We start from the raw sequence: 13,809 nt of genomic DNA, 5'->3' as shown, positions 1-13,809 counted from the left end.
GTATGTCCGATAAAGCTTGCCCTCGGAGGATATCATCTGCTTCATCCCCCATGCAGTAGATGAGTGTGTTTACCTGGTTAGTCTCTGAGCTAAGGTGCAGGTTGCTTGCAAGTCGAAATCTTTCAAACCTCCTTATCCCACTTCTTACTGCAATCCCGCTTCTGACACATGGTGTCAGAAGCGCGATTGCAGCAAGAAGTGGGATAAGTGGCAAGGATTTTAGGCAAGGATTCAAGCGACACCTTGTAGAGAACTCAAACTCCTACCTTTATTGTCTACTTCCTGTTTCAGAACCCCCTTTCACAATAAAACAGGTTATGCTTAAACAGATTACACCACAAAAATCATTTTAAACCTTCCTGTTGTCCCACTTGACATTTGACAAACACACAAAAAAAATAAGTATACCTAAGTCCTTATTTCACTTCCCACCTCTGGTTTTTACAAGGATCTCCAACACCACTGGCTGACATGCAGCTAAAACCACGATATCATGACTTCAGGCTCGGGTCCTCTACCAGAGGCCTGGGAGCTTCAGGGTCCTGCGCAATATCTTAGCTGTTCCCAGGACTGCGCTCTGCTGGACAGAGATCTCTGGTGTTGTTCCTGGGATCAGCTGGAGCCATTCGCCTAGTTTGGGGGTCTACCACCACTATGTCCGGTTGGTTAGCCACCACCATTTTGTCCGTCTGTATCTGGAAGTCCCACAGGATCTTAGCTCGGTCATTCTCCACCACCCTTGGGGGCATCTCCCATTTTGACCTCGGGACTTCCAGGTTATACTCGGCACAGATGTTCCTGTACACTATGCCGGCCACTTGGTTATGGCGTTCCATGTATGCCTTGCCTGCTAGCATCTTGCACCCTGCTGTTATGTGCTGGATTGTCTCTGGGGCATCTTTACACAGCCTGCACCTGGGGTCTTGCCTGGTGTGATAGACCCCAGCCTCTATGGATCTTGTGCTCAGAGCTTGTTCTTGTGCTGCCATGATTAGTGCCTCTGTGCTGTCTTTCAGTCCAGCTTTGTCCAGCCACTGGTAGGATTTCTGGATATCAGCCACCTCCTCTATCTGCCGGTGGTACATACCGTGCAGGGGTCTGTCCTTCCATGATGGTTCTTGCTCCCCTTCTTTCTCAGGTTTCTGTTGCCTGACATTTTCAGCAAACACACAGTCAGTTATGGCCATCTTCCTGATGTACTTCCATATGCTGTTCCAGTATTGCTCCGTCTCCAGCCTTGGTGGGGCTGGTTTTATATTGTCCCCCTGTCACTGCGAGTACACCTTGGATGGTTCAGTGGAGAACATCTAGTTTATTCTCCTGCCTTCGATCTCTCTGGTGTACCTCTTCAAGGCCAAGGCTGTGAGTCTTTCCATGGCAGTTTCCGAGACCCTTTGTACTTAGGTATCAATCTACAGTGGTGGGAATTGTTTTTGTATATTTGTCACCCTTAGATGTTTCAGACAAAAAAATGTAAATGTTAGACAAAGATAACACAACTAAACACAATGCAGTTTGGAAATGAAAGTGCTTATTATTAAAGGGAACAAACCCAAGCCTACATGGCTCTGTGTGAAAACTTGATTGTCCCTAAACCTAATAACTGGTTGGGGCACCCTTGGCACCAACACCTGCAATCAAGCGTCTGAGATAAGTAGCAACGAGCCTTTTACAGCTGTGGAGGAACTTCAGCCCACTCATCTTTGGAGAATTGTTGTAATTCAGCCCCACTGGAGGGGTTTCGAGCATGAACTGCTTATTTAAGGTCATGCCACGGCATGTCAATCGGAGTCAGGTCAGGACTTTGAGTAGCCCACAGTCTCCAGTCCCTGACCATCACACTACCACCACCATATTTTACTGCTGGTATGATGTGCATTTTCTGAAAAGCTGTGGTAGTTTCATGCCAGATGTAATGGGACACACACATCTGTCCCAAAGGTCTTGGGGATCATCCAGATGTTTTCTGGCAAACTGAGACGAGCCTTTATCCTTTAGCTCAGCAGTGGTTTTCTCCATGAACCCTGCCATTCAGGCCATTTTGCCCAGTCTCTTTCTTATGGTGGAGTCATGAACTCTGACCTTAACTTCAGTTCTCTGGATGTTGTTCTGGGGTTTTTTCTTCTTTTTGCTCTTTGGGTAATTTTGGTTGGCGGGCCACTCCTGGGAAGGTTCACCACTGGTCCATGTTTTCACCGTATGTGGATAATGGCTGTCACTGTGGATCACTGGACTCCCACAGCTTTAAAAAGACCAGATAAGAAGTTTGCGTACATAAGATTTTCTGGAGGAGGACAGACATTTGTTTAGAACTCTTAAAGATGTCAAAGAAACTCCTTTAAGCAATTACTTTGGTGTTCCTCCACCTCCAAAGAAATATCAGAAGGAGTCCGAACCGCAAAAGAAGCACGCATTCTCGGAGAAGTGGTTGCAGGAGGTGAGCTGGCTTCAAACAAACAATGAACGCACAGAGATGTGGTGCGGAATATGCTGTGAAAATCCCACTCTCGCGGACAAAAACAGTGCCTTTTATATGGACGCAAACGCGGTTTGCAACTTCTTATCTGGTGCGCGTCTTTTATTTTGACAGCGCGTGCGCACCTGCGGACCACTCATGTGCACCCCTGATTATAACATAAATTAACTGAGGTGTATCACATCTTTGAAAAGCTGAGTTCAATCTCTCTGGCCTGATTACTGCCACACCTGTTCTCAATAAGGGCATCACTTAAATCTTTCTCAACACTTCCTCTAACGTCCAGCAGAGGCAGCAGTGAGTCAGCCCCCGCACACTCTCACGTTAAAATTAACATGTTTAAAGCCTCAGAGACTGTTTTGATAATTTTCCCCTCAGAGCACCTGTACAGGAGACGGATGACTTTAGAACTCACATTAAGGGTTTTAATTTGCATTTTGTGAAGTTTTCTGTGAACGGACAATAGCATGGCGCCGTTGTCTGTTCTCATCAGCACGCTGACGCTCTGGGACTACACAAAGGAAAGGTACGCTCTGTCTCAGTGTGTGAAGATGAGAATCAGAAGTACTCCGTCTTCGCCAACTTGTCTGTCACAGGAAGCAAAGCTGACCTTTGACCTCTATGTACCCCTCACCTGTAATCTGTGGCAGGGTTTAATGATGAGGATTATTCCATTTTGGGAATTCCAAAACTTCTTCCCGGTAACTGTCTGTGCAGTTTTCAAGGAACAGGTCATGTGACCTGCAGTGTGCGTTTGGTCCACCACGACGTGATGACTCATTTTGGACGCTGTCTGCACATGCCGAGGAGAGACATGCCGTCTGTTGTATTAGCAGCTTCGCAGCTGAGACCGGATGATTTCAGACGTGAGTTCATCCCTAAATTCAGACGGTCAGTGTGAGAATAAAAGCTCGACGTCAGCTCGGTTCAGCCCTCACAGGACGCAGGCCCTGACCTTTGACCCGTGTGTTTCAGTGGATCGTGTCTGACTTGGACCTTCAGACCAAAGACATCATTAAGAAGCTCACAGGTTTGACCTTCACCCTTTCACACCGCTTCACTGATGCTAGCTACACAAAGCGCTTCATATGTGGGCGGGGCTTAGAATTTTCTGTGACTGTCTTCACTATGAGAACTCTGTTTAGGAGGAAGCTCTGTGGATTTGTCGCTGGTCTTCTGGTTTTTGGTTCTGTTTCCGTGTCTGTGGATACGTGGTGACCTTAACCACCTGTCATACGACAGAAAACATCATCACGTTCGCCGCACTGGAAAACCACAAGATCATCAAACTGTGTTCGCCGCAGTCCACAGCCTGACCCTGACTGGTTTAATTCACCTGGAAGACACACAGATACAACTAAACCAGGTCCAGACTGGAAACCAGTTCAGTTAAAGGGCCAATTCAGTAACTCTTTGATCCACAAGAAAAGCCTTAAACTTTCCAAGGACTGGAAGCACTTTAAACCTGCAGATGAAGAGACTTTTATTTTGAAATTGCTTCAGGTTGTCAATTATTTTGGTGAAAAGCTCCAGGCTGTGTTTGTCCTTGACTCTTCATCATGGACTTTTTCCATTTCTGGGGAGCAATCTTCACTTCCTCTCCCCTCCCTTTCATAATAAAAGTCCTCCTGTTGTTCAACAGTAAGTCACTTTGTTCCCTAAAGGCTTTTATTGTTTAAGATTATTATTATTATTATTATTATTATTATTATTATTATTATTATTATTATTATTATTGATAGAATCATTTAAAAAAATCATGTTTTAATGTTTTACAGGTTTATATTTTTTTTTGCTTTTTCCATTAACAAACCAGTGTTACTCAAAAACAACAACAGGACTACTTTGTGTCCTAAAACACAATGTGTGTCAGCTCAGACTGACAGGATCACAGTCAGTCTGAGCTGAAAACATCTGGCCTTCTCTGATCAAAGGCTTCAAACAAGTTTCTGTAAGCGATGCAGGTGCAGATGGGGGTCATGACCCTCACCTACACCTGCACATGAACCACTCCCACCACAGTTTAGGCAACAAACAGGTTTTATTTAGCAACTCTGAACAGATGCATAGTTTAAACTTGACATGTTTCATCATCTCAGCTTTAGGACAAACTAGCCAATGTAGGGGCAGAAAAACTACAGAAACCTTCAGATGAAACATGGTGAATTCTCATTTCTTCATTTTCATCTAGAATCATGAACTCTCTGTATTTGAGCTTTGAAGAGTTAAATATAATGTTTTTAGCTGAAATACTGTTTGACAGACACTAACAAAAGGAAAAGGGAAATCTCAAGTTTAAGATCCGGGATGTTTTACACAGAGAAACAGAGCAATACAGATCAGGGTATAATCTGCATAAAGACGGCGCTCCGGTAACAGCGTTTAGAACAGAAGAAAAACTTGGACAATTTTTTGTTTTAATAAAAAGTTTGTCTGAGGAGGCGATGTTGGGCTCACTTCCATTCTTTAAATCTATACTTGAAGTCTAATAAAGCAGCTTTGCATGAGTCACAGTTCACACTAGGCATGGTGCAGCCCCTCCCTTCATCCCTTGTCCTAAACAAGCTGATTTAGCTCCTCCCCTTTAAGGTTCTTCTGATTGGACCGTTTCTGGAAGACTCAGGCAGGCCTGTTCTTGTGGAGATTCTGAAAACAAATTGTAAACCTGCTAAACCACAGCAGTGCAAACAGAGACGTGGATGCTGTTAGGGGTTAAGATCAAAGTTCATGTCTTTGATAAATATTGCCCTCATTGGCTGCTTGTTGTGGGACACGATGGCAGCCTTACAGTCGCGGCGTATTTCTGTGAATGCTTCTGTAGGTATTCACCATGCTGACAAACACTTATCGAGCTGATGCCGACTCATCAGGAAAAGAAAAGAGTTTGAAGGAGTCTGAACCTGAGAGGTTTGTTTGCACTTCACGAGTCAGCCTTTCTTATACAATCTGGCATCGTCACACTTTCAGATACATAATCAGCACCTGTTCGAAAGTTTCTGAGATTTGATGAGACAGTCAACACAATCGTTTTGGGAAAACTTCCCCGAAAAGAGAATCTGTAGCGCCAGTATAACACCCGAGCTTTAGCTCTGAGGAGCACCCTTCAGCTTTTGTTGTGAACTCTGTTCTCAGTGAACAATGCAAAAACTATGAAGCTTCAAACAGCCGAGGACGTTCTTCAAATAAAATTCAACATTAGCAGAATGAAAGTCCAAACTCGGTTTCTGACATGAAAAAAAAATTCAACAAAATTTTACTGAAGAATCTGAGATGGTGGCAAGAAAGAAAAGCCCACAGGACGTGGGACTGCAGACACTTCCTGTTTCAGTACCTGTGACTCAAACATTCCTACGAGCCCTCCTCAGGTCCTCCACAGTTGGGACCACATGGCCCCTGCCTCCTGTCAGCAGCACTGAGCTGATGGAGGGCAGAAAAACCCAGCGAAGCTGGACCCGAGTCTGCAGCAGAACCAGTCTGGACCAGGTCAGACCAGAGTCCAGCCCAGCGTGCCGATGGAGATGAGCGTCTGGCAGGTGGCCGAGTCCAGCCACACCGACTCCACCAGGCTGAAGTGCAGGAAGCCAAGTGCAAAGCCGCAACCTACGTCTGACAGGTGGTGTTTCCCCAGCAACACCCGAGACACGCCCACCAGGAAGGCCCACAGGCAGAGTAGGATCCTCAGAGGCACCTGGAGGACAGGAGGCGGACACACCTGGATCAGGTTTGTAAACTGTTCCAGTCTTTGTTATCTGTGAAGCAGCAAGCTACTCACCGCCAGCACCAGGTGGTTCAGCAGAAACTTGGACACCATGACGGCCCGACTGGCGTGGGCTGCTGGGAACGAGTACATATCCATGGCAATGTAGTCAAAAAAGGTTGGCGGGAAATCCCACGGTCCCCGACGTTTGACCAACTTCTGCATCCCAGCAACCGTCATCACATCTAGTATCAGCGCTGCAGATAGACAGGTGAGAGACAGGTGAGACAGGCGAGAGACAGACAGGTGAGAGACAGGTGAGACAGGCGAGAGACAGACAGGTGAGAGACAGGTGAGACAGGCGAGAGACAGACAGGTGAGAGACAGGTGAGAGAGGTGAGAGACAGACAGGTGAGAGACAGGTGAGACAGCAGAGAGACAGACAGGTGAGAGACAGGTGAGACAGGCGAGAGACAGACAGGTGAGAGACAGGTGAGACAGGCGAGAGACAGACAGGTGAGAGACAGGTGAGACAGGCGAGAGACAGGCAGGTGAGAGACAGGTGAGACAGGCGAGAGACAGGCAGGTGAGAGACAGGTGAGACAGCAGAGAGACAGGCAGGTGAGAGACAGGTGAGACAGCAGAGAGACAGGCAGGCGAGAGACAGGTGAGAGAGGCGAGAGACAGACAGGCGAGAGACGGGTGAGAGAGGCGAGAGAAAGACAGGTGAGAGACAGGTGAGACAGCAGAGAGACAGACAGGTGACAGACAGGTGAGAGACAGGTGAGACAGCAGAGAGACAGGCAAGTGAGAGACAGGTGAGAGAGGCGAGAGACAGACAGGTGAGACAGCAGAGAGACAGACAGGTGAGAGACAGGTGAGACAGCAGAGAGACAGGCAGGTGAGAGACAGGTGAAAGAGGCGAGAGACAGACAGGTGAGAGACAGGTGAGAGACAACAGAGAGAGGCGAGAGACAGGTGAGAGACAGACAGGTGAGAGACAGTTAAGACAGCAGAGAGACAGACGAGACAGCAGAGAGACAGACAGGTGTCTGACCCAGCAACAGGTTGACAAGCACTTCCTGTCCAGCCAGCGTGCTGCTCCTCCACAGGCAGATTAGGGTGCCACAGATCCAGGGGAGGGCGTGGCCAGTGAGGGCCAGCAAGGTGATCATGGGGCGGAGCGGGGCCCCGGAGCCGCGGGCTCCCACGCAGACCCCTAGACGCTTTGAGAGACTGATGTCAATGGCGAGCAGAGAGCTGATGGCGATACCTTTGAAAGACGGGTTAAGCTGCATGCAGTCCTGCTCCGGCCAGCGGGAGGCATCCTTCGCACCGCCGCTGTCAGCAGTTGGACCGCTCTCGGAGGACTCTCTGGCCCCCCTGAGGAAAAGACCAGACTCCATTAGAAAAACCCACATTTTATGTGGGTAAACAGACTGTTGCATGAACACAACTACACTTCCCATCATGCTTTTGTTTACAGGTGCTCAGACTGGCCCAGTGAAGGAGCATCAGCGAACACTGAGATCACCACCTAAAATCTGATTGTCAGGCAGCTTCCTCTCTGCATGTTAATGCTGAGGGAGAGGAGCTCCCACAGTCTGAGGAGGAGGTCACAGACTGAGCTCTGAACTCCTTAAAAATAACTCGGCTCTTCTCAGGCGTCGGGTTTCAGAAGGTTTTATTAAAGCACCGTTACGTTTAAAGGTCACATTCTGATTTTGCATTATTGAATTTAACTGAAGATGATCCAGGATCGGGTCACAGAAAAAGTTTGAGCACCTAAATGAAACTCTGGTCTCGGTCCAGGTCCCGAGTCTGTGGGCGGAGCTTGTTTGTCTTACCTCCCCCCTGTGCTGTCCTGCTGACTCTGCTGTCTGAACACAGGTCTCCTCGGACCTCCGCCCCCCCGTCCCTCCCCCACCGCCTGTTCCCGGCGGGATGGCTGGTTCAGGGACAGAAACTCGGGCCGGTTCAGGACATTGTTGCGGTCTCTGGCCCGGAATTGGGCCTGGCTGCCGGGCATGGTGGTGGTGCAGCGGTGGAGGACGTGCTGGGCCGGGTCTGACTCTGTGGGATCTGCTATTAATAGACCTGCTGGCCTTCTTCTTCTGCTCTCAGCTGTTATTGTGTGTGTGTGTGTGGGGGGGGGGTGTTAAAGGGATACTCTGTCTATTTTACTGCGTCTCACCAAAGGTATGTGGACACTTGAATCATAATGGGGGTGGCAGGTCAAAGGTCAAAAGTAAATAGACATGAGGCTGTAGCTGTCCCAAAACGTCGGCTGCATCCTCCAGAGGCCGCATTTGTAGACGATTACGTCACAGCAACGCGAAGAAGGCTGTCCCAATTCACAGACTCCTCTGAATGCAGCCGACAAATGCGTCCTCCTTTTCCCCAGATTTGAAGGATGGGTCGGGTGTGTCCTTTACTGCCACCATATCCCAGAATTCATAGCGCAGCCCAGGCAATTCCAGTTTCCAACAATGGCGGCCGCTACTAAGTTTTAAAATTACTCTTACTAATCTTTCTGGGTCACAAAATAAACTTTTAACATATTTTCAGGCGAGAAAGTAGCTGTGTAAACTTCAAATATCTGCTCGGTTTATCAAGATATCGCATATTTGCAAAAGTGCTTCGACGTTTTCGGAGACGTCTGTTACCCACCAGCTCGATAGCTCGCCGGGAGCTCGAGGGTCACTGAAGCCGCCGAGAACGGCACAACTCCCGGCACATCATTTTCAGATCACCGCGGACTTTCGCTGCTCAGGTTAAACGTGATATATGAGTCACTTAGACAACTTAAACATGTTATTGTTGGGCTTTTTTCAGTGTTTTGTTTGTTCGTGAGTAAATCGGTTTGGCTGAGATTAAAGTTATTAGATTAAATAAAACTTTATTAATCCATCGGGTGGGTTCCTCCTTGGTTTTCACACAGCTGATTAAATGTCAAGCACTGATTACGTAGAGGCGTTGCAATATTGATCCATAAAAATCTACCGTTCACTCTACATACTATTGTGAGGGATACGGATGATTTATTCTGATTACTGGGCTTTTATATGGGGAACAGATTCTATTAGGAAGTGTTTATGCACCAAATATTTTAGATAGATTGTTTTATTCAAACCTTCTGGCAAAAACCTCCTCTGTGTGTCTGAATCACGTAATAATTGGTGGGGATTTTAACTGTGGTCTGAGTCCTGAAACTGATTATGATCCACCAGAATCTCAACCACCTTCAAAAATGGCAAAGGCTGCAGTGGACTTCTGCTCAGATCTTGGTCTTTTTGATGCCTGGAGAGTTTGTAATCCACATGTGAAAGACTTTACAGTTTTCTTTTTCCAGAATTGATTACATGTTTGTTTCTAGATCTGTCCTTGACAGAACTCGGGGTTGTTTGATCAACACATGCGCTCTCTCAGACCACTCATCAGTCTCAATGGAGTTATTACCACCTTATTATGGTCCCTTGTTTACACACTGGCGGCTAAGCCCAGCTCTCCTTAGTGACCCTGAATTTGTCAAATATTTAGAAGATCAGTGGGAACTTTTTCTTTCTACAAATGACTTACCGGGGGTTAGTGCTTCTACTCTGTGGGAGGCGGGTAAGGCATTTCTCAGGGGCTCTATTATCTCTTTCACCTCAGCGAAAAAGAAGAGCACCTTAGCCAAACAATTAGTACTTGAACGCGACATGACTAACTTGGAGAGGGAGTTTAAGAAATCCTCGTCTGTTTCTGTGCTTAAAAAACTGGATGCAGCCAGATCAGCCCTGGACCAACTACTAACTCAGAAAGCAGAAACTGCAATATTCTATGCAAAGCATAGATTATTTGAATCGGGCAACAAACCTGGACGCTTACTTGCCCGACTTGCCCAGGGGAAAAAGGGCTCTTATGCAATACCCTCTCTAAAAGATAAGAAAGGTGTTTTACAATTCGAGGCTAAACTTATCAGCAAAATAATGAAAGAGTTCTATCAGGATATTCCCCTGAGTGTCAAAGTACTGTAGATCAGGGGTGTCAAACTCTTTTTAGTTCAGGGGCCACATGGAGAAAAGTCTATTCTCAAGTGGGCCGGACTGGTAAAATCATTGTATACATAACAACTTCAGATTGTTTTCTTTGTTTTAATACGATCAACATAAAAATAAAGCTAGAGCCTGTGGACAGTATGCCCAAAGTAGTACAGGCACAACATGCTATTAATCATAAAACATCTCAAGTTATTTGAAAACTCTGAGGACAAAGAACAAGCACACAGTGCCTCAGTGATTCACAAAACTGTTTCACAGAACTACATCAGGGTGTCACTTCGCAGGCAGCAATGTAGATAAAAATAATGAAATGCTGTTCCCCAAACAAGTACAAGAACCACAGAATAAGTTAAATATATAAATCAAATATAATCAATTAGAAACACTCTCACATCAACATAAAAACATATAAACATAAAGCTGGAGCCTGAGGACAGTGTGTCCAAAAGCACAACATAGCTATTAATCATAAAACATCTCAAGTTATTTGAAAATTCTGAGGACAAAGAACAAGCACACAGTGCCTCAGTGATTCACAGAAGTACATCAGGGTGTCTCATGCAGCACTTTCAGTGGGGTTGCATCGTTTATGTGACTCCTGATACCTGGCATCTTTAGCTTTCACCAGCTCATCAATATCAGGCTTCACATCCTGAGCAGCAGCTAACTTCAGGATGTGATTCCAGTGCCTGTGCGTGAGCCTTGAGCGCAGTTTTGTTTTATTTATGCTCATTACAGAGAAACTTGCTCACAAAGATACGTGCTTCCCAACATGCACAATAGTTTTGCAGCGAGGGCATCAAGTTGGGGTAACCAGGCAGGAGATTCTGACAGAATGTGTTCAAGTCAGCTGCAGCAAATTTTCCCTTCAAATCCGAGTCACGCTGCAAGTCTGTTATTTCAAGTTGGATCCGGACGGGCAGATCAGAGGGATTCATGGTGAACGGCGAGCACAAAACTTTGAAGTCTTTCTCCAGTTCACCAAAAATCTGAAATCGTTGCTCAAACTCTAGTAATAGTCCTGTTATTTTATCTTTGAACTGCTTCATATCCGCCACACTTTGGATCGTGCACACATTTTTCAGACAGGGGAAGTGAGCTGCATCACCACCGGTGGGCTGCGTCTCCCACAATAACAGCTTCAACTTGAAATGCTGTCATAATACTGCGTGACAACTTTGTTGCGTCCTTGCAACTGTTTGTTCAAGTTATTCAGGTGCTCTGTAACATCCACCATAAATGCAAGGTGCTGCATCCATTCTGCAGAATGAAATTCTAACACTGGTTTCCAGTTTTCTTCCATAAACTGTTCAATTTCTTCTCGTAAATCAAAGAAACGCCTCAGCACAGCACCTCGGCTCAGCCATCTTACCTCAGTGTGGTATGGCAGGTCATAGATGTGGTCTTTCTCTCTGAGAAGACTGTCAAACTGACGGTGCTTGAGGCTTCTGGATGAAATTAACAGTTTGGATGACCACCTTCATGGCGTTATCCATTTTCAGTGACTTGCAACACAAAGCCTCCTGGTGCAAAATACAGTGAAAAGTCCAAAAACCACGTCCTCCATTTGCAGATTGCACTTTATCTCTGAACCTTTTTACAACGCCTGCTTTCTTCCCGATCATTGAGGGCGCACCATCTGTAGCCAGGCTGACAGCGCGGGACCGGTCCACTCCGACCCTGTCCAACGCGCCGACGAGTGCGGTGAAAATATCAGCTGCGGTCGCTGTATCTGTCATCGGTACCAACTCCACGAACTCCTCGGTGACGGTCAATGTGTCATCAACTCCGCGGATGAAAATTGCCAGTTGTGCAACATCTGTAATGTGCCTTCATCAATTGCAACTGAAAACACAATAAATGACTATTTTTTGTCCAAATCCGCTGAAAGATCAGAAATCCTGTCGGCAACTGTGTTTCCTGTCAGGCTGATATTTGCAAAGGCCTGGCGCTTTTCGGGGCACACAATCTCCGATGCCTTCATCATACATGTGTTTACAAATTCACCCTCACTAAATGGTTTTGAAGCTAGTGCAATGTCGTTGGCAACGAGGTAGCTAGCTTTCACTGCAGCATCACTGATGCCTCGGCTGTGAGTAAACACAGACTGCAGTTTCTTCAGACCCGCCAACAGTTCATTCACCTTCTCTCTTCTCTGCTGTCCTTGAAAGTTGTCATATTTGTCGGCATGAAGACTCACGTAGTGGCGACGGAGGTTATATTCTTTCAGCACTGCAACATGCTGGGAACACACCAAACATACAGCTTTCACTTCCGTGAATAAACAGGATGACCATTTTTCTTGGAACACTGCACTCTGCAGCCACTTTTCTCTTTTTGACAGAGACATATTGGGCCAATGAGGGTGCCAAAGCACATCGGGTTTAAATTTCGCGGGCAAAACAAAGTAGCTCACAATTGCTATTGCGCCATCCAATGGACACAATTGGAACAGCAGTTTCTTTATTGAAAAATTGCTGCTCATTTTTATACTTTACAAAATCATCTCACGGGCCAGATTAGGCCCGCAAATGGGTTTAATCCGGCCTGCGGGCCGTCTGTTTGACACCCCTGCTGTAGATGCTAGGATATTGTTTCTTGATAATGTTAATCTCCCTATACCATCAGAGGAAAGTCGATTAGATCTTTGCAGTCCTATTAGGGCGCAGGAAATCTTAGATGCAATCAAATCCTTACAGAGTGGAAAAGCTCCAGGCCCTGATGGGTTTGGGCCAGAGTTTTACAAAAAATGGCCAAACACATGGTGGGTCCTTTATTAAAAATGTATGTAGAATCTCTTGAGAGGGGCACACTTCCACTCACCTTAAACCTTGCCCATATATGATCTTAAAGGATAAACCTGCAGATCTGTGTACATCTTACAGACCTCTAAGTTTACTCGGTGATAGCAAGGAGCAGACGGCCGAGTTTAATAAACTCCACCGACACAGCGGTGACGCAAATCTGAAGGGCAGACCGTCCCATTTCACAGACGCTCACTTCTCGGTCTTCGGAGGACCCGGGCCACGTAGAACGCGAAGGCCGGGTCCTCCGAAGGATGCGGCCTAGGTAGCTGATGCTCTGTGTAGTTGGATTGGCTCTTTGCAGCAGGGACAAAAACAGCTGTGTAATGGAGGAGGTCACTGTAAGTGGGATGGACTTGACCTCCTGACTATGACTGATGTAGATGATAAGGTGCTGACTCTAAGAATCCACAATCTCAACAGGGTTGTCCGATAAGAACAGATGGCATATCCATAAAATCCACTGCCACTCAGGTATCTGTCGTTCACTCATTTATTTAGCAAGAATCCGAAGCACACATCCATAATGTGAGTGAGGGGATTTAACAGACTGTAAAATGCTATATGCCGTGTGGTGAGTGATGGTGTGGTTTCTGTTGGAAAGAACATAAAAGTCTTCCATAATTAGGTGAACAGAGTGAATTAAATGTGTAATACAACAATACTGGATAGTGGAACATTCAACCAAAATAAGGGAGTGTCAACAAATGCTAATTTTACTATTTACATAAATCCTAACTAGGCACTTTACATTAGAGCTAACATGAGAAATTAGCGACGGTCCCTTAA

General features: G+C 46.2%; 1 protein-coding gene and 1 long non-coding RNA gene across 2 annotated transcripts in view; both read right to left on the bottom strand.

The window, feature by feature from the left end:
- Positions 1-4,504: 4,504 nt before the first annotated feature.
- LOC146563353 (inactive phospholipid phosphatase 7-like) lies at positions 4,505-11,007 on the bottom strand. The gene is made up of 4 exons (XM_085295789.1): positions 8,021-11,007; positions 7,231-7,556; positions 6,249-6,430; positions 4,505-6,164 (listed from the first exon to the last, which is right to left on the bottom strand). The coding sequence occupies exons 1-4, from the start codon at positions 8,200-8,202 to the stop codon at positions 5,961-5,963; spliced, it is 894 nt and encodes a 297-aa protein (XP_085151915.1). The 5' UTR covers positions 8,203-11,007; the 3' UTR covers positions 4,505-5,960.
- Positions 11,008-13,499: 2,492 nt separating this feature from the next.
- LOC146563352 (uncharacterized) overlaps positions 13,500-13,809 on the bottom strand; it is a 516-nt gene continuing 206 nt past the window's right edge. Inside the window, exon 2 of the long non-coding RNA XR_014894733.1 lies at positions 13,500-13,613. This is a non-coding gene — a long non-coding RNA (uncharacterized LOC146563352). The remainder of the gene's footprint in view (positions 13,614-13,809) is intronic.

Source organism: Mchenga conophoros, linkage group LG12, assembly GCF_057382185.1.
Source record: "Mchenga conophoros isolate Kocher_MC1m ecotype Shallow Benthic linkage group LG12, M_conophoros_male_GT1.1, whole genome shotgun sequence".
Taxonomy (NCBI): domain Eukaryota; kingdom Metazoa; phylum Chordata; class Actinopteri; order Cichliformes; family Cichlidae; genus Mchenga; species Mchenga conophoros.
The sequence above is the reverse complement of the archived record's forward strand: the minus strand, read 5'-3'. Positions and strand labels throughout refer to the sequence as shown.